Genomic DNA, 20364 nt, shown 5'->3' with positions numbered 1-20364 from the left:
CAGCAGACAACAAGGCAAAGAATATATTCATGTGTTTATAGGTTAAAATCTTTGAAGATTCATTATTTGTTTTAGTCTTTTACCTATTTCTAAATTGTATTTCTAAACTGTATTGTTTGCTTTTATTGTTAATTTTTAGGATCTCTATTTTGAATATTAATATACCTTCAGATATAGCATTTGTAAATATTTTATCCCATTCTATCAGTAACTTTTAACTCTGTTTACATTGTCTTTGGATGTACAATTTTTTTTATTTTTTAGGAAGTTTGTTTATTCTTTTGTTGCCTGTGCCTTTGAAATCATATCCAAGAAATCACCGCCAATTTTAATGTTGTGAAGTGTTATGACCTAGGTTTTCTTCTAAAAGTTTATAGTCTTAAGATTTACATTTAGGTCTTTTATCTAGTTTGAGTTAATATTTGTATGTGGTGTTAGGTCAGGGTCCAATTTTATTCTTTTTCATGTAGTTATTATTTTTCAACAATATTTAGTGAAACGAGTATTATCTCCTTCACCAAATGTTCTTGGAAACCTTGTCAAAAATAACTTGACCATATACGGAAGAATTTATTTCTAGGCTTTTTATTTTACTCCACTGGTTTATATATCTGCCTTTATAGCAGTACTACACTGTTTCAATTATTGTAGGTTTGAAATTAAAAAATGTACATCTTCTAGCTTTGTTCTTTTTCAAGACTGTTTTGGGTACTCAGAGTTCATATTTCATGTTAGGATAGATTTTTTTTCTGAAAAAAAAAAAATACATAAATGTATGATAGTTTCACCTTAAAAAATATCCTCTGGTAGAAAAAAAGCAAAAAGAAATATTGAAATGTTATCTCTAAGTGATCAAAAGTTTGATATCAGACAAATGAATCTGTTATGTGAGATTATTATTGTTAATTTTGGATAAATTGCTATAATATTAGATGTCAACCACTAAGCCAAGCATGGGAAGGAGGGATGGGAAGGGAATGGGGTGGGGGTTGGGTGTGGGCTAACTGGGCAATGTGTGCATGTATGTCTACAAAAGTTTTTTTATCCCAGTATGATATATGAATACAGTACACCAATAAAAAAAAAATTTTTAAATAAAAAAATAAATTGTGGTTTCTGCCGGGCGTGGTGGTGCATGCTTTTAATCCCTGCACTTGAGAGGCAGAGACAGGAGGATCACGCAGATTCAGAGCCAGCCTCACTGTTAGCTTAAGAGACCCTGTTTCCAAATAAAAATATAAAAAATAGGTGTCTGGGAATGTAGCCTGGGGTAGAAGGGTTTCCAGTAACCCCAGTACCAAGAAAAAAAGAAAGAAAGAATTGTGGTTTCTATATACCACTGGAAAACTCACTGTTACCTAGTCTTGGGAGAAAATGCCCTTTAGTACTCAAAGGTAAAACAGCTATGAGACACTTACTAGTGAGGTCACATAAAGAGTGTGCAGAATCAACTGTAAATACACAGCAAAGTTTACCCGATATGCTAAAATCCATCGGATCATAACGAAATTCCAAAGGATGGAACTCTACTGATCAAGACTAGAAGATACAATAGAACCAACTCATTTTCCTGAAAACTAGTAAATAAAAAGAAAGAAACAAGCATTGCCCTATCTTTTCACTGTGAAGTGTACCTAAGAGAGAAATCAAATAAGTAATGGCAAGAAAGTCCTTCTTTAATAGAAATACAGTCAAAAGGGCAGGAAAAAACAATAGCATGGATCATCACTGTTTGGCAGTTCTAATGAGAAAACTGACCTGGCTGATTGCTGGGCTCTGAGGAGAGAGCAGCAAGACAATTCTACTGGTCAAACTCAGCATCTCAGACAGGAGGATAACCAGGAATGGTGTACACAGGGAATAATGCAAATAAAATAAGAGTGCTCAGCACCACCTAGAAAGCATCCCTGCTAGAAAAGAACTCAAATCTTTAGCCAAAAATTTTCAGAAGGCACATAGGATCACAGTAAACCATATGAATTACTATGAATAGTCATGTAAGACAAATGACTTGGGTTCCTCAACAAATAAATGGCAGAAATCAAAATGAGAAAAAATAGGAAGAGGAAATATATAGATTAAAAGTTTTAAGAGATGTATTGACAAAATGTAATGTATAGATATTATTTGGTTCTCGATTTAAGCACAACCAACTACTTTTGAAAAGTGCCAATCAGGTAATTTAAAGAATGGTTTATATTTGGTGATATTAAAAATTATTCATTGTTTTAAAGTGAGACAATAATACCATGGTTAACAAAAAAATAAGTCTTGTCTTTTGAGATACTTATGAAAGTATATGAAACATGGGTTGTCTACTCTTTCTACTTTGGAATATCTTTTTAAGTTTTCCATGACAAAAAGCTTAATTTTTCTTAAATTCCAAAAGTGCTACAATAAAATAACACATGGAAACTAACCATCTCAGTGCGAAAGGCCATCTCCCTTTCCAGTGTTGAGAGGTGAGAAAAATGACGATCATTTTCAAAGAGGTGAGTTATATGACTCCTGGAAAAAAAAAAAAAAGTAACAGTGCTGAAATTTACCCTCAACTCTACTCACAAGTGATCCCAAACGCAAAAGTGTCTATAAACTTGTAGATATTTTGTAATAAAACTGAATGCAATTATATTTGTTTTCCACTAAGTATATATTTTACTAAGATGTCTCTCCATAAGAAAGTACATTCAAATTAGATTTTAAAGTTAAAATGAACAATGATATTTTAAATGAAACATAATATAAACAAAAACTCTGTCATTAGGTTGCCATTTCAGAAATGTCTGATTAATGAAATTCATGTCTCTCTATTCAGAATATTAAAAAAATTAATCTTCCTCTCACCATGAACACTATTAACGTTAAGCAAAGTTGCCTCAAATATAGCCTATTTAATAATGGATCTCTTTTTTATTAAAAACTATATTATTTTGACCATGATTTATCAATTACTACTTTTTTCAGATTATTGTGCTGCATACAATATATATTTATCCATATTAGAATAAAATTTTCCCATTAAATATATGGGAAATAGCATTGGTAAGTTACAAACATTTGCATAACATATACCATGGAAGAAAAAACAATCTTACCAGTGTAGCACGGCTGCAAAGGCAGCTGGAAGAAAAAAGAAGTTTAAATTACTATTTTAACATAAAGAAATATTTTCACTTTACAGAAATGCCCTTCAGAAGGGAATGGGGTGGGAATTGAGGAAGGGCTACATGAGTGATATGTGCATGTTTGCCTCTATCATCCTGTACCTCATCAAGATACATGATTATAATGCACCAACAAACTTAAAATATATACATACACACTTGCAGAAGGAAGTAATTACCAACTTCTATCTAAAATGATGTCACATAGTCTATAATCATTTAGTAGATCCCTAGATTATAACTAAAAATTGTGGGAATTGAATAAATTAAAATTCTTTGCAATAAATATCTAGCTGGTCTATATGCGTCTAGCTTTTTCTTGGTTTATATATATTTTTAGACAATTATTGAAAGTTTTCATCATGCAATAAATGTAATTGCATACCATCTTCCTGAACAAATGTTAAATACTAGGAAAACTGTGCATTATTGTAAGTGCAAAAATAAATAAGAAATATGTTATTAAAACAAATTTTAAAATGTATTTATATTGAATGTAGAAAAAATGCACTTCAAAAATAAGCTTGCCAAAGTTTGAGATGTGGAAATACTAGACCAATCTTAGAGATTGGGGAAAGAATATTAACTCTTTGAAAGAAACACTACATTAGGTAAGTGTAAAATACCAACAGACTAAATCATAAGGGAATCAGGTATATATTTTCAATTTGCATTCACTCTTTCATTCAGCAAAATATATGCAGGATTATTATTTGCCAAACCTTATACAGGAGTAATTATGGAAACTACTATGAATAGAACTGAGAGAAAAACAACCAATAGGGAAGGGTAGCACAGAACAAGGAAATAATGATGGCTGGAAAGACAAGACTGAAAATGAAAATAAATAATATACTACTGCAATGTCTGAATACTTACAATAAATTTTATTCTTGTTTTTCAAAAAATAAAGAGTAGAATTAGTTAAGGAGGAAGAAATGGAAAGAAAAATGGAAGAAAATATATGAGAAAAATGCTAACAATAACATCAAACTCAAATAAAAATCAATAGTTTGCTTTCTATACAAACACAGAAAAACCTATTAAAAGAGCCCAGAAGCCGGGTGTGGTAGCACACACTTTTAATCCCAGCATTCGGGAGGCTGAAACAGCTCATGGTTTGTGGCCAGCCTCAGCTATTTAGTGATGCCCTTTGCAACTCAGTGAAACCCTATTTCAAAATTAAAAATAGGGCTGGGGGTATAGCTCAGAGGTTTCATTTCTACTACTGCAAAAAAAAAAAAAAATGAGCCCAGAAAATATCATTCAATTTTCATATACAAAAAGATACATCTGATTGCAGGCTTCTAATTAACAACTACTAAGAAATCAAACTATGAAAATACTCAGAAATGAAAGTCAAATAGCTCAGATCTTATCACTTTATTTTTAAAATAGTATTTATGTTTTTAAGTCACTTTGCCTTTTAGATTAATGATCATTAATGATCTCTTTAGATCATTGAAGTTACTAATGTAATCATATTGAAGATTTAAAAAGACAGTTATTTGACTTATTTTTACAAGTTATAGAGTATTTGGGATCTTTAATTTTTTTTTTTTTTTTTTTTGTGGTACTGGGGATGGAACCCAGGGGCCTTCTACCTCTGAGCTATACTCCCAGACCTATTTTATATTTTATTTGGAAACATGGTCTCTTAAGCCAGCACGACTGGCTTCGAACCTGCGCAATCCTCCTGTCTCAGCCTCCCAAGTGCGGGGATTACAAGCGTGCGCCACCACGCCTGGCAAAATTTTTAATTTTCTAAAAACAGAAACTTATTGACAAATCTACTTCTCTTCCCTTTTGGAGTCTATCTTTAGAGATATTTATTTACGATAATAAAACTTGGCTTTATTTTTTCAGATTCGAATACTTTTTGAATAATTAATTCCTCTTTAACTGAATATAAATGATACTTTTACCATACTCAGGACTTGTCACACAGACCTCTGAGATAATTAGTTTAATTTATGAATTAATTCAGGAAGAATCTACATGTAATAAAAGTTTTCATGTCCATAAACATGGTATATACCTTTAATTATTCATCTGCTTTTTACTTGCCCTTCAGAAAAATCCTATTAGAATAGTTAAGGTTATCATAATATGTCTTATCAGCAATGCCTGGAATCAGAATTGTTTCACATTTTTATTTCGATCAGATTTTAGAATATTTCCATATACATGAAGAAATACTTGGGAATGGGAACAAAATCTAATCATGAAACCCCCGTAGGGTACACACACACACTGATGGTAGTTTTACACGGCGTCTTTAGTTTACCTATGTTTTGAATGGGACCTGTCTAATGAGGTCAGGTGTGGAATTTTCAGCCCTTAAAATGTTCCAAATATTAGAGCATTTTGGATGTCAGACAAGGGATGCTCAACCTACACATATTTTAAAAAGTGCTCCATTGTAGTATTTCTTTCTGCTAATGTCCAGGACATCTTTTTTCTTCTTCTTTGTAATAGTGGCACTGGAGATTGAATCTAGTAGCACCCAACCACTGATACACACACACACACACACAAACACACACACACACACACACACACTCCATACATGTTAATGTGTTTAAAGAGTATTTATTTTATAATGCATTATGTTTGGCTCATCTTGTAAACTATTAATTCATATCCTTTTTAGCTTATCATCTTTAGTTCTCCATTTTAAGCAACATTGTTATTAATGATAATTTTACTTATGATTTATGATTTTACTATTAGCTTCTTCTTCCCACTGACAATAACAATGATAAACTTCTAGAATAATACTAAATAATTCTGGTAAAAGACGACATTCTTGACTTCTGCTGACCTTAACAGCAATGTACTCCACATCATGCCCTTAAATTGGCCTTTGACTTTCACATTTCTGGACTGATAATTCGGACTCAAGTCATCATCCCTCTGTGCCCTCAAAATACCACAATCTCTCTGGAGGACAGAAGACCCCAGATGCCTTTGCTGCTCTGATTCACTTGTCCCCTCCAGCAGTGTTGTACAGACAACAAACAAACCTTAAGTTCCTGGCAAGTGAATGGCACTTTTCACAGTCTCCTATGGTCAAATTTAAAATCCTGTCTTTTCTTTCAATTTGGTAATAGTAACAATAACATCTGAATACTGACTATATACCTAGCCCTGTATAAGTGTTTTACCTGCAATAGCTCAATAAATCCTCACATTATCTTACATAATAGGTACATATATTTCCCTCGTAACGCAGAGGGGAAACTAAGACATACAATAGTTGAGTGACTTGCCCAAGAACACATCAGGTAAACTGAGGAAAGGCTAGATTTCAAAATTCTGACCTAAGAGCCATGCACTGCAGAACCGCTGGAGAAGGGGGTGACCAGATGAGACTCAGGCCTAGGCCTCCTTACTCAGTTATCCCTACACACTCTCCTCTTTTATTTTAGAGGTAAAAGAAAAAAAACTACAAGTCATCCATGAGTATAGGCAATCTATGTTACAGAAGCTATTAGTTCTTATACAAAAATTTGGAGATACATTGCATTGGGAGTGCACTGCATTTACATATGCTGTCTGAAAATCACAGTCCCGGTAAAATAAACACTGTTCTGTGAACATGCAATTTAAGAAAAAAGACAAAAAAAAAAAAAAAAAACCCTGAAAGCATTCCTTGAGCTTTCCTTGCCTTCAGAAAAAAAAATATTCTAAATTACTTTCTGTAAATTTATTCCAGTAATTATCAACTCTTTATATTTTGGGGAAATGTAATAAAATCAACAATCCATTTTTCCACTTTAACACCTATGCCATTTTTTGGCATTCTAAGCAACTGAAGTAACTATAGCATATTTTCTTTAAAAATCAGAACATTAGCCGGGCATGGTGGTGCACACGTGTAATCTCAGCATTTGGGAGGCTGAGACTGGAGGATCCCGGTTTGAGGCCAGCCTCAGCTACTTAGTGAGGCGCTCCACAACTCAGTGAGACCCTGTTTCAAAATAAAGACTAATAGGGCTGGGAGTATAGCTCAGAAGTAGAATGCCCCTGGGATGCATCCCCAGTACCGAAAAAATAAAATAAAAATCAGAACATTAACAAAACTAAATTTCAAAAAAAAATCCAAACCTATAAGAAACAGGAGTTCAAGGAGAGAAGGCTTGCTTTGTAAGTTAAAGGACCACATTCCTTATGGCTAGTAATTACGAAAGGCTCTTGCTGGAAGCATATAAATCGCCTCCATTCTAAAACTAAATTGCACACTCTGGGATGTTGCATTACGGCCTTCTGACTAAAGAAACTTTGTTCCCTGTTATATGTCACATGATATCAACTCTCAGTGTTACAGATTAAAACGGCTCCTCCTTGAAAAGGATTTTTCTATTATTAGAATCTTGTTTAAACAAAGTAGACTGCAAATCCCTGATGAAGAAACAATGCTTTACTGAACTTTATTTACTGCAGATCTTATTAGGAAAATTTAGCTGGGACTCATGTATTTACCAAAGTAATACTTGCAGCTTGATATACTGGGGAGGAGAATGAAATAATCCCAAATCATGTCAACATAATAAACCTAAATTGAATATACTTTGATAAGACACATACGCGTATGCATTTGGTTTGTGTTGCTTCACATAGAGTCCCAATTCACTGCCTGCAAATCAGACCCCTCCTCAACAGGCAGCCAGTCCCTATGCCTCTGGATTTCTCCTCCCAGTAGGCACTTTCCCCAGCAACCTGCTCAGCTCAGCTTGTGGGCTGCAGCTGGCTGGATCCACGCTGCAGAAGAAAGTGGGACTGGTACCTCAGCCAGCGACCTACTGGTGCCTCCTCTGACCACCCCTCACTCCAGCCACAGCTTCTAGGGCCAGTGGCGAATATAGTTTTTTCCATGGGGACACACCCACAGCAATAAATCCAGTATCCTGGACAAGCAGGGAGGGGATATCTCCTGGCCCCACCCCCAAACAGGGCTCACAGTAAAAAAGGAAAGTAAACTAGACAAAAGATTCTTCCCTCTTGGATGTCTGCTCAATCCTCAAAGCCCCCAAAATTCATTGCCTAGCAGCACTGCACCCACACCTCCTCTCCCCAAATCACTGGCCTCAGCATATGGCTGTGACTCGGCCCTTCCTGGATCCCTCCCCTAAGCATGGCTAAAGAACAGAGCATTTTTAAGATTCTCCATCTGATTCTAACTCATGCTGAAATCTGAGATTGGTATCTGTCTGTCTCTGTCTGTCTCCCCCCACCCCCAGAGTGTGAGAGCAAGAGCTATGAAGGCAGTGCAGTTCTCAGGATGCCTTTCTGCAGTAACCTGAAGGCACCTCAGCCACAAATGAAAAGGCATTCTTTAGAACCCAGTTTGAGAAAAAGTCACATATCCCACAAACTCAACACCTCCTCATCTTCTAGTGCCAAAGTTTTTGTGTGTTATGAATGCTTCAAAGTCAGCACGTATCTAAATGCCTACTAGATACACAGCATTTCCCTAGAAACCAAAAAGAACATTCAAGAAATAGTAACCAATATCTTTGCCCTTAAGAGTAAAATCTTTGAGAGAGAAGACTTAAGCACATAAAATAATGATAGAACACATTAAACACTCAAGCAGATGGCACAAAACCTATGAACTGTAAGAAATCTAAGAAAGCAAGTCAGTAACCATCTCCTGAGAACAGTTTATTAAAGTAGTATCCTGGAGAGGAGGTAGGTGGGATTTGTAGTAGATACTCAGAAGACAAAGATAAAAAGGCTGGATGCCGGGCGTGGTGGGCACGCTTGTAATCCCCGCGCTTGGGAGGCGGAGACGGGAGGATCGCGCAGGTTCGAAGCCAGCCGCGCTGGCTAAAGAGACCCTGTTTCAAAAATATAAAATAGGTCTGGGAGTGTAGCCCAGAGGTGCAAGGGCTTCCAGGAACCCCAGTACCACCAAAAAAGGGAAAAAAAAAGAAGAAGAAGGCTGGATATGGGCATGGATCCACACTGACAGATGAATTCCCATCACGAGTACAAATGGTATGGACTACAACACTGACAGTGGCGTACTAGCACTTACTGAGGGCCCACTTCTTAGACACACACTAGGAGAGGCTCTCAACACTCCATGAAAAACAGGCCAGGACTTTAATCAGAGCTTCCCAATCACTGGCCCCTGAAGTGCCAAGAATACTGGCTAAAGTAAGTTTACAACCTCCCGTCTCTAATGAGAACATCCATTTTCCCCACGGTGCCACAGAAGTATCCTCATTTTCTGTATGTGACATATGTGTGAAGGGCTGAGAAGCACTGCACTAGTTAACAGAAAACCAAGTAAGTTTCAGACAGAACATCACACAGCAGCAACACAGAACCACAGAAGTCCAAACCTGGCATTGCATGAAGGTCTCTAGCAGCACTAAATAAACTCAAGACACTTAGTATTGAGTAAGGGTTTTTTAACTCACAAGTGAGTCTGGTGTATAATTAAGGTTGGTTATCACTGGTATAGAGAATGACGAGGACAGAGCCAGGTGGTTGTTTACAAACTGGCTCCCTGCTACTCCAAATATCCTGGAGTCCAAAACAACTGTATCATCTGGGACTGCTGAGAAATGTAGACTCTCAGGTCCTAGCCCATTCCTCCTGACTTCTAACCTACATATGAAGAATCCCAGGTCCTAGTCCATTCCTCCTAACTTCTAACCTACATATGTACAATCTCAGGTCCTAGCCCATTGCTCCTGACTTCTAACCTACATATGTACAATCTCAGGTCCTAGCCCATTGCTCCTGACTTCTAACCTACATTTGTAGAATCCCAGGTCCTAGCCCATTCCTCCTGACTTCTAACCTCCATTTTAACACAGCCCCGTAGTGATTCATAGCCACTCTTAAGGGTGACGTCTCAACACTGACGGCACTCCTGAATCCCCTGGTAGCTTTCCACATCATAAAGTCTGGCTGATCACTGTGTCACTAGGAGAACACCGCTCTGGGAGGGGCGTGCTAAGCTGGTATTCCTGGGCCTCAGAGACCCGGATTCTATATAATCAATCACTGCACGGGTTTGGAAAGCTACATTTTAAACAAACTCTAAAGTGGTATAGCTAAGGCAGGCAGTCCAATGAGAAGAATATGGGAGCGATTCAGGTATATACGGATGAGGCCAGCACAGCAGCGGCACTCAGAAAAGGCAAAATATGAATTCAGAAGCCAACTGAAAGCAGCTGGCAACATTTGCTAGTCGAGAAAAAGGATTAAGAAAGAGAAAGAATTCAAAGTCAAGTTCTTTTTTACTTCTGTCTGCTGCTAGAAAAGTCATTCCTAAGGAAAAGAGCAGTCTTTAGATAGTATATGACTTATAACTTATTTAGCCTCATGGAGTCATTTGCAGGGAGTAAAATGAGAAGTTTTTGCTTGTTTATCTCGAATCCTAACACTCAGTGACCCTGGAGAACTACCTACCTACAGTTACACTAACACTTTGGACTTCACATATTCCAGAAGGGATGCACAGCCATTTTCCGTTTTCTATTTTCATTTTGATCTTCCTGGTCCCAAAACTACAAAGTCCTGGTAGGCTTGGCCCTTCTAATTGGTTTTCTCTCTTGAATCGAGAGAGAAAAAAAATCCAATTTTGAATACGAAAAGAAGGAATGAATTCAATTTGCTAATAGAGATATTGAGTTTCAAACTGGGAAGCAGAAATGCTTTTAAAATTCAATCATGATTTAAAGGAACTAGGCTCCTAGCAGGATGGGAATGCACAATGATCTATGTGCATGGTGATGGTTTCTCAGGACAACTTTACTGAATCAGAATCACTACCATATACCTGGGTCTAAGCAAAACAGTGGTTTATAACCGTTAAGGAAAATTAGAAACTTAACTATAATGGCAATATCTAACATCTGTCTATCAGGTGCAGTACAAAGCACTTTTACATACTAAGCTAAAAGGATGCAGGAGTCCTTCTGAAGCAGACGTGGCTTTTATTTCCCCATGAGGCCCAAGGTCACATGACTGGGTGCAGCGAGGCCTCCAGGAGAGCCTGGGTTTCTCTGACTCCAAGCTCAGGCATGAAAATTTTAAGCAAATTTAAGCAAAAGGGTACACTAGCACAAGGATGCCCTAGAATCACAAAACATCAAGGACAAATGGTTTATTTAAATATATGAAAATAGCAGAGAATGGAAAGCATATATCATTAACCCAAGCAGAATATAAAAAGAGGAATATACAATTTTTCATATATTTAAAATATTTATATACAGCTATTAAATGAAATGATAATTACCCAGCATGTGTATTTTAAGTGCATTAAATTTAATTTCCTTTATAAGTCTTACCCTTGCATAATGTGAAAACAAAGATTTCTAAATCAAACAGTAATCCAATTAATAATTTTTATAAAGTAACTTCCTCTTTAGGGGAAAAAGAATGTATTTCAGTGTTTCAAGAACAAATAGCCAAATAAAATATACAACCAAAATAATAGGATAGCTTCCTAAATGTTTCTGGGCACACGAGGGAAGCTGTCAAACCTCAGCAGATCCACCTGGGAAAGTAGAGAAGCTGGGTCTGTTCACTAGAGGACGGAGACCGACACTCACATCCAGGCCAGTTCTATTCAGCAAGAGATTTTACGCCAGGCGTGGTGCACAATGCCTGCAATACCAGTCCCTGGAGGCTGAGACAGGAGGTTCACAGATTTGAGGCCTGCCTCAGCAACTTAGGGAGACTGCCAGCAACCTAAAAAAAAGTTTTTCTTTTAAGGGTTTGGTAAGCCTGGTGTGGTGGTGCACGCTTGTAATCCCCGCAGTTGAGAGGCGGAGACAGGAGGATCGCACAGGTTCGAAGCCAGCTGTGCTGGCTTAAGAGACCCTGTTTCCAAATAAAATAGTATAAATATAGGTCTGGGAGTGCAGCACGGAAGTAGAAGGGTTTCCGGGAACCCCGGTTCTACAAAAAAAAAAAAAAAAAAAAAAAGAAAGAAAGAAAGAAAAGGGTTTGGTATGTAGATTAGAAGTAAAATGCCCCTAGGTTCAATCCCCAGTATCAGAGAAAGAGAAAAAGAAATAGAGATTTTTAACATGATCATTGCATAACAACCGTTCCAATCTTAAAGTATGAAATCCATCCAAACTGCAAACTGCCCTTAGATATAACAATATCTTGTTTATCATTTAATTTCAATGATGAAGAAAATAGTGGTACTATTTTTACTCTTTTCCTGTTTTTATTGCATTGTCAAGACAACACAGGTTTTAAAAACAAAAAATGTACTAGTTTTTGAAAGCTAATTATGCAAATACTGAATGAAAAAGTTATACTAAATGAAATACTAAATACTAAATGAAAAAGTTGATCAAAAAGGAATAAAACTCAGAGTGATGCCCAAATGAGAATAGCCGGTAGAGCACTGTTCTTTCTGGTCTGGGGACATATGAAGTCATCCTTCCATTCATTTGCCTTTGACGATGGGCTAAGGTATACATCCAAACACTATCATTTGATAAATTTAATTAACAAAGCCAAGAAACCTTCATCTCAGATCTCACCCAGTACTCAGTAATGAGACTGGGCCATGGACCTGGCCCTACTTTAGTTTCCTGTGCATAAATTCTAGACAGTAACCTTTAAGTTGTAGAATTTTATGAAATTTCTAGACATGAAGGATGAAAAAAGAGTGAGAAACAAGAAATCTAGCAAGATGGCACCTGCCTGTAATCCCAGACACTCAGGAGGCTGCGGCAGGAAGATGACAAGTTGGAGGCCAGACAGAGCAATTTATTAAGGCCCTATTTCAAAATATAACAAGGAGTATAGCTCAGTTGTACAGTGCCCCTGACTCAACCCCCAGTTCCAGGGTGGTGGGGGGGGGGGATAAGGTCTTAAAAGAAATTTTAAACATAAAAAACAGTAGTACTATGCCAATTATTTAAGTACCTTATGCCTAATATTAAAACCCAGGGAACATTATTCTGCCATTTGACTGAAAGGCTGTATGTATTACAAAAAGCAGCGATTGCTTTTAGGAACTAAGGAAATGCAGACACGTAGCATTTGGAGCAGATTTGAGTTAGTAAAAAAATATGACCCTTCCCCCTCATACACCCCCAGGGTGAATACAACTCCTACTTTCTCGATTAGGGCAGTATAGAACCTAGAGATTATTCATAAATCCTCCCCTTCTTTTCAGCCAGAAAGTCCTATCATTTCTACATCCAAAATGCCCCTCAAATCCCCCACTCCTCTCCATCTCCAAAAATACGTCCTTTGTCTGGGCCAGTAACTCTTGTGAGCCCCTGGAAGAGCCTCCTCTCTGCTCTCTGCTACATGAGAGTAGACATTGTCTCTAACCATTTTCCAAGTACATATTTCTCAAAATAAAAAAAATGTAATTATGTTACTGTCTTGTTCAACATTCCTTAATGGCTTCCTATTGCAGTAAAAATAAAACCAAAGCTCCTTCTGAAGATCTGGTCCACACACCACCCATCTCTCTTCTTTCAACATGCTATGGCCTGTCCTTCCCTAGCACCTGCTGCCTGCTGCATCAGAAGGCCCTTTCTCTCACCCTCTGTACAGCCAAGTGCTCTTCTCCCAGAGGTCTCAGCTATCTAAGACTGCTTTCCCATAAGCCTTTATGGATTTTTTTTTTTTTTTTTTTTAGGAATGGAACCCAAGAGCATTCTACCTCCAAGCTATACCCCCAGCCCTATATTTTATTCTTTATTTTGAAACAGGGTCTCACTAAGCTGCAGAGGGCCTCACTAAGTAGCTGAGGCTGGCTATTTCAGCCTCCCAAGTACTGGGATTATAAGTGTGTACCACCATGCCCAGCTCAACCTACTGGTTTATAAACATTTTCTTTTAAAAAGGATAGTATAGAAAATAGAGTACACTGCACATTAGTAGTCAATACTGTAACGAGGAACTTGTTTGCAATATGTGCTGGTGAGTCTCCATTCTCCTCCCTCTCTGCCTTGTTCCTAACCCCAGAGACTGAGCCTAGGGCTCAGTTGGTTCTGCCAGTGAAGGGCACAAGCGACCAGAGCTTGGAAGGAGTGTTTGGGTAGCTCTCTGCGGGCGTCCTTGGTCCCACAGCACATCCCCTACTGGGTGAGCTCCTGAGAAAGCCCCATGTGTCCTCAGGCCCAGAGGTGGCAGCACCTTTCCATCGCTCAGTCCCCAACGCTTATGTTTTGTCTGTTTCTTAAACCTGCTCATACTTCTGAAAATAGTTCATTTATTGTTTCCTGCAGAAACACTGACATGTTTCTGGCATACATAAATAGATTGAGAGACACATGCCTCTATATACTGGGTTCCATCTTCATAGGTGGGAACAGGTTTAATGTTGTTTACTGGTGTGGTCAAAAAAGTTGGAGAACTGTTGTCAAGAGACTACATTCACTGCCTCCTCTCGGACAATAGGAAAAAACTGGGCTGAAACTTCTAAGAATAAACATTTCAAAAATCCCTCTTTATACCATTAAATAAGTGGAATGTGATGTCCAAACATAAATGAAAAAGAAAGAAAGAAAGAGAGAGAGAGAGAAAGAAAGAAAGGCCTTGACCTTGCCATCCTCTTATCTCAGCCTTCCAAGTACTGGCATTACAGGTAATGTGCCACCATGCCTGGCATTTATAGTCTATTTTATGTTGACTACTAAAAAGTAAAAAAAAAAAAAAAAAACAGGGCCCCTTTGGTAGGTGACTTACCAGTGCCTACGGCACATGATGCTATAATCTGGCTGCAGAACCTCCCTGGACCTCATGCTTGAAGGCAGGTCCAGGTCCGTGGGTGGCACACATGTGTGTATGCGTGTGTGTCCCTGCCCTACCCACCTGCAGAATGGAGCTCTCACCCTCTACCTCTTTCAGACCTTCAGCTCTCCTTCTGCTCCCCATCATCACGTCCTAAGGACCTCCTAGCTCCTGCTTGGTAGTCAACAATAAGAGGATGGCAAGGTCAAGGCCAGACTCAGAAACTCAGTGAGCTCTTATTTCAAATTAAATGGAACTGGGTTTGTAACTCAGAAGTAGAGCGCCCCTAGGCTCAATTTCCAATACAAAAAAAAAAAAAAAAAATGTGGGTGTGGTTGTGGATGTGGGTGTGGGTGAGAGAGAGAGAGAAGGAGAGAAAATATCAAAATCTCCAGATCCAGCAGGGCATGGTGGCACATGGCACATGTTTGTAATCCCCGTGCTTGGGAGGCTGAGACAGGAGGATTGCACAGGTTTGAAGCCAGCCTCAGCTACTTAGTGAGGCTCTCAGCAACTTAATTTGACCGTTTCCAAATATAAAAAAATATAGAATAGGTCTGGGAGTGTAGCCCGAAGGTAGAAAGCCTCCGGGTTACACCCCCAGTACCACACACACACACACACACACACACACACACACACATATACACACATACACACTCTCCAGATCCATGAGCAAATAAAGCCTTTTTTCCTCTATGTGTGCATATCGGGTGTCTGGGCATCAATGCTGAGAATGTTGACTGAAACACACAGAGAAAAGCCCTAACCAGCTTCTAACTCTTAAAAATCCACACTATTATGGAGCTGCCAGACATAAGTTTCTTCCTAAATAAAACAAAGCCATTTCTGTCACAGTTTAATATTTATTGTTGTACTGAATCAGATACAAAGTAGTGTGTGTGTGTGTGTGTGTGTGTGTGTGTGTGTTACTGGGAAATGAACCAAGAACCCAGGGTTATTCTACCTGTGAGCTACACTGCAGGGCCTATTTTTATTCTTTTTATTTTGAAACAATCACTAATTGCAGGAAGAAGGCTCACTAAGTTGTGAGGCTAGCAGTGATCCTGCGATCCTCCTGTTTCAGCTTCCCAAGAACTGGGATTACAAGCATACACCACCATGCCAGGCACAAATTAACTTCTGAAGAACAAAAGAGCATTGTTCTTCAATATAGAAGATCAAAAGAGCTGTTTTACAGTCCCACGCTCAGGTAGTACGGTGTCAGCTCAAAGCTCATTCACTCTCGGAGCAGGAAGAGGTGAGACAATTTCCAAAAATGTCCATCTCAATCCTCCTCGCCAGAGGATCTAAGTGGCTTCTGATGCTTTGGCAGACCATGATGAGGTGAGGTAACAGTCTATGAGGGTACAGGACCAGGGATTGAACCAAGAAAGCCAGGTCTGATCATTCAGCAGAAACACCCCTCAGGAGGCTCTGCAGCCTCACTGTGGATGGCCAGGAGAGACAGAGTCTCACACAATAATCTGTTCATACAACCTCCATACATCCGATGGCCACTGACCAGGGCACACCCAAGAACATGGCCTCCCGCGTCCACTGTTCCTCTCCCAGAGCCCAAGGGGCAAGGCAAGCAAAGTTCCACTGTTACATCGATAAAAGATTGCATTCAGTATGGGCATTACTAAATCCAATATACCATTCAATATAAGATTAAAACACAAGGAAGGGAAACATGCAAAAAACTAGTAATAGATATTACATCACCATTCTAGGATTTGTTACAGTCCTTCCCTGAGGAACCAATGCCATTCCATATTTGCACTCTAAGTAGTGGCTGTTATACTAGCCATTTGAGAAAATGCAAATTTATTCTGTCATGAGAGCTCAAATCAGTATTACAGACTTACTTTTACAATAGGAATTAAAATTTGTTAAATTGTTTAGGTACAAATAAACCAGCCCTCTTGGTTTTGCTCCTCAGGACATCCCTGTGGAGTAAACAGGGCATATAATAATTTCATATAACGAAAAGGGAAAGGCTTGCAAAGGAAATAACTCGAGAGAAGCCGAACTGAACCAAGGTTTTCATCAGCTGTACCATGCTGCCTCCCCAAGGTGAACCTAACCTGCGCACTGGCCAGGTTTTTAAGTTCCTTACTGGAAGGGCTGAAACACTCAGTTTTTCTAGCGTTAAATATACAAAAGAAAGAAAGCAGGCAGGTAATGTGGCTGCGGTGACTCGTGCCTGTAAAACCAATACTTGGGAGACTGAGCCAGGAAGATCATCACACGTTCAAGGCCAAACTGGGCAACGAATCAAGACCCTAACTCAAAATGAAAATGAAAACGGGCAGGAAGTGAGTGGGTGGTGGAGTGCCAGTGAACTTAATCCCAGTACCACGCACAGCAGTCAACGTGCCTGAGCCCACTAAAACACACACAGCCGTGGCTTCCTTCTAGTGGCGCTGAGACCTCCCTGGAAGCTGGTTTGGCTGTTGGCTGTGTTCTTCTCAGACTTCGGTGAACCCCAAACTCTTGACTAAGGGGACTTTGGGTCACAGAGGGAATTCGAGAGGACAATAAGGAATAAGTTGCCAGTAATTACAGAAGTCAACAAAGACCATTATGGCAATACAGGGGAAAGGCAGTGTTCGAGCAATTTGGGGGGTTGACTTAAATAAAAATCGGCTTACTGCCCACACCGCTATACCCTGCCTTCCTGGAATGCCAATCACGGAACAAAAGAAAGCTGAAGTCGGTCCACAGCGTGGAAAGCTTCAACTTTCTTTTCGGCACCTGCTCCCGCGCCGGGCTTCGGGGCGCGGCGAGGGAGGGGCGCGCCTGGCCGAGCCTCCCCGAGGGTGCACGGCGCCCGAAACCGCGCGGCGTGGGGAGCGCGAGAGCCAGAGCGAGCGCGAGAGCGACGGCATCCAAGTTCGGCAACTTTGTAGCGCCGGGAGGGCGCCTGCCGCCGGGGAGGCCGGGGGCTCGGCATCGGGGCGGGAGCTCCGGGTGCGGGCGGGGGGCTCGGCATCGGGGCTCCGGGTCCGGGGGCTCCGGGTCCGGGCGGGGGCTCGGGCATCGGGGGTCCGGGTCCGGGGGGTCCGGGGGCTCCGGGTGCGGGCGGGGGGCTCAGCATCGGGGCTCCGGGTCCGGGGTCCCCGGGTCCGGGCGGGGGGCTCGGCATCGGGGCTCCGGGTCCGGGGTCCCCGGGTCCGGGCGGGGGGCTCGGCATCGGGGCTCCGGGTCCGGGGGCTCCGGGTGCGGGCGGGGGGCTCAGCATCGGGGCTCCGGGTCCGGGGTCCCCGGGTCCGGGCGGGGGCTCGGGCATCGGGGGTCCGGGTCCGGGGGGTCCGGGGGCTCCGGGTGCGGGCGGGCCCGCGCAGCTGTGGCTCCCCGGCCGTCCTCCGAGGCCCCGGGCCCCGCCCGCCCGGAGGCGCGAGCGGAGCCGGCCCGGGCGGTCCCGGGAAAAGTCGGAGGCGGCGGCAAAGTGGCGGCCGCGCGGCTCACCTAGCAGGAGCGTGGTCCAGGTCCGGCCGCGCCCCGCGCGCCGCAGGCCCAGCGCCCCGCGCAGCCCGGCCGCCAGGCGCCCCCCCAGGGCCCCCGCGGGCGGCGCGGCGGGCTCGGCGCGGGGCCCCCTCCGGCCGGCCGCGGCCCGGCGCCCCGGGGACGGCGGCGCGCGCGCGGGCCCGGGCTCCCCGGCGGCGGGCGCCCCCCTCGGCGCGGCGCGGGCCGGCGGCGGCTTGGGGGCCGCCTCGCGGTGCTTGCTCCGCGCCTGCAGGACCATCTTGGCATCGCCGCCCGCTCGCGGCGCGCGCCCGGACGGCGGCGGCTCGGCGGGCGGGCGGGGCGGGCGGAGGGCGGGCCGGGGAGCGGGGGGCGGGAGCGAGGCGGGCCGACTGGCGCCCGCGCGCCGCGCCGCTCCGTTGTCACGGCGACCGCGGAACGCCGGGGGCGGAGCCACGCGCGGAGGCCCGCCCCGCCCCCCGGCCCGCCGGCCCAGTGCGCACGCGCGGGCTCCGCGGGCCGCGGCCCGACCCGGCGCCCTCCCTGGGCCGCGGGCGGACGGACGGACGGACGGACGGACGGCGGCTTCCGGGGCGGGCGGGCGGGGCGGAAGTGCGCTCGGCCGCCGCCCTGCCGCCTCGGCTCCGGTGCGACCGCGGCGTCCCCGGAGCCCACCGGGGTCCAGGCTCGAGTAAACCGGAGAGCAGGGCGGGAGCCCACGCCAAGCCGCCAAATGGAACCACGGCCCCCCTGAAGAGTGTTGGCACTTCCCCCGCTATCATCTGGTCTTTCTTAGTTGAAAGAAAGCAGGAAGATTAGATACAGATAAAATGAGACTTTAACTCCGACAGTTTTGATTTTGCTTTAATTTGTGTTTTGTTTTGGTTTGGTTTGTTCGCGATACTGGAGATTGTACCCCGGAACCCTTTACCACTGAACTACATCCCCAGCACTTTTTATTTTGACACAGGATCTGTCTAAATTGCTAGGCTGGCCTCAAATTTAGAATCCTTTCTGCTTCAGCCTCCCTCCTGCCGCAGCTTCGGATCCCAGGTAACCCACCTCCCCTCCATCCCAGCATTATTTGCACAAAGGCCCAGAGTTTCCGATTGCAGGGAACAGTTCTTTTCCTTGCTGTGCCCTGAGAACTTGTTCCAGAAAGTTGTCTTAGAGTCTCAAGTATGCAAATCAAGGCCCTTAGTTCTGCTTATCTCCATTTTTATGCCAGGGACTTCACATGGCCTTAGGTTCTATCTGTGCCTACTGGTTTCTTTATTAATACTAGCATTCATTCACTGTTACACTTTTTAAACCGAAAGTGGATTCTTTTAACGGAAATATTATGCTAGTTAATAATTCCTCACGCTTTATATGTTTTGTGAATTTCGGTGTGTAGTTATTTTGGAGCAGGGAGCAACTATTTTTAGATAACTGATTTTTTTTAATTTATTTTTATTGGTGCATTGTAATCATACATCACATTGGAATATAAGACTTGAGAGGATATACAAGCACACATCATCCAATTAGCCCTCATCCAGCCCCCATCCCATTCCCTCCACCTCCCTCAATCCCATGCTTGTTTGGTGTTTAACTTTGATACATTTGTTTATGTACCTCCTGCGTTTTAAAGAGGCTCCATCCTCCCCTATCCCATACCCTCTGATTGGTCACCTTAATTGCTTCACTATAGGGCCCTTTCTATAGCTCGACCTCTTCCTGTTGCCCCTTTCCTCCTAGTTTTTGCTGCTTAGGGGAAGCATCTGATTTTTATTTTCTGCGATATTTCTCTGTGCATGCCGCGTTGCAAATACCGATCCCACTCTTGACGGCCCCAGTTGTGGCCTGGCTACCCGGTGGACTGATCAGACCTCGCTGGCTCAAGCAGCAGCCTTGCCTCATGGGAGGCCCCGGTTCTGGCCTCGCTGGCTTAACCCCTCGGGAGGCTCTAATCCCGGCCTCAGAGGCCTCAATAGTGGCCTTGCCTCAC

General features: G+C 42.4%; 1 protein-coding gene across 1 annotated transcript in view; it reads right to left on the bottom strand.

Moving 5' to 3' along the window:
* DPY19L1 (dpy-19 like C-mannosyltransferase 1) overlaps nucleotides 1-18654 on the bottom strand; it is a gene marked incomplete at both ends in the record, with an annotated part of 112084 nt that extends 93430 nt beyond the window's left edge. Inside the window, 3 exons of the mRNA XM_080701001.1 lie at nucleotides 2421-2508; nucleotides 3096-3120; nucleotides 18378-18654. Coding sequence (XP_080557127.1) covers nucleotides 2421-2508; nucleotides 3096-3120; nucleotides 18378-18654 — 390 coding nt within the window. The remainder of the gene's footprint in view (nucleotides 1-2420; nucleotides 2509-3095; nucleotides 3121-18377) is intronic.
* Nucleotides 18655-20364: the final 1710 nt, after the last annotated feature.

This window comes from Muscardinus avellanarius (assembly GCF_963383645.1).
Source record: "Muscardinus avellanarius genome assembly, chromosome: 9".
In the NCBI taxonomy this organism is placed as follows: domain Eukaryota; kingdom Metazoa; phylum Chordata; class Mammalia; order Rodentia; family Gliridae; genus Muscardinus; species Muscardinus avellanarius.
Note: the sequence above shows the minus strand (reverse complement) of the source record. Positions and strands in the feature narration are given on the sequence as shown.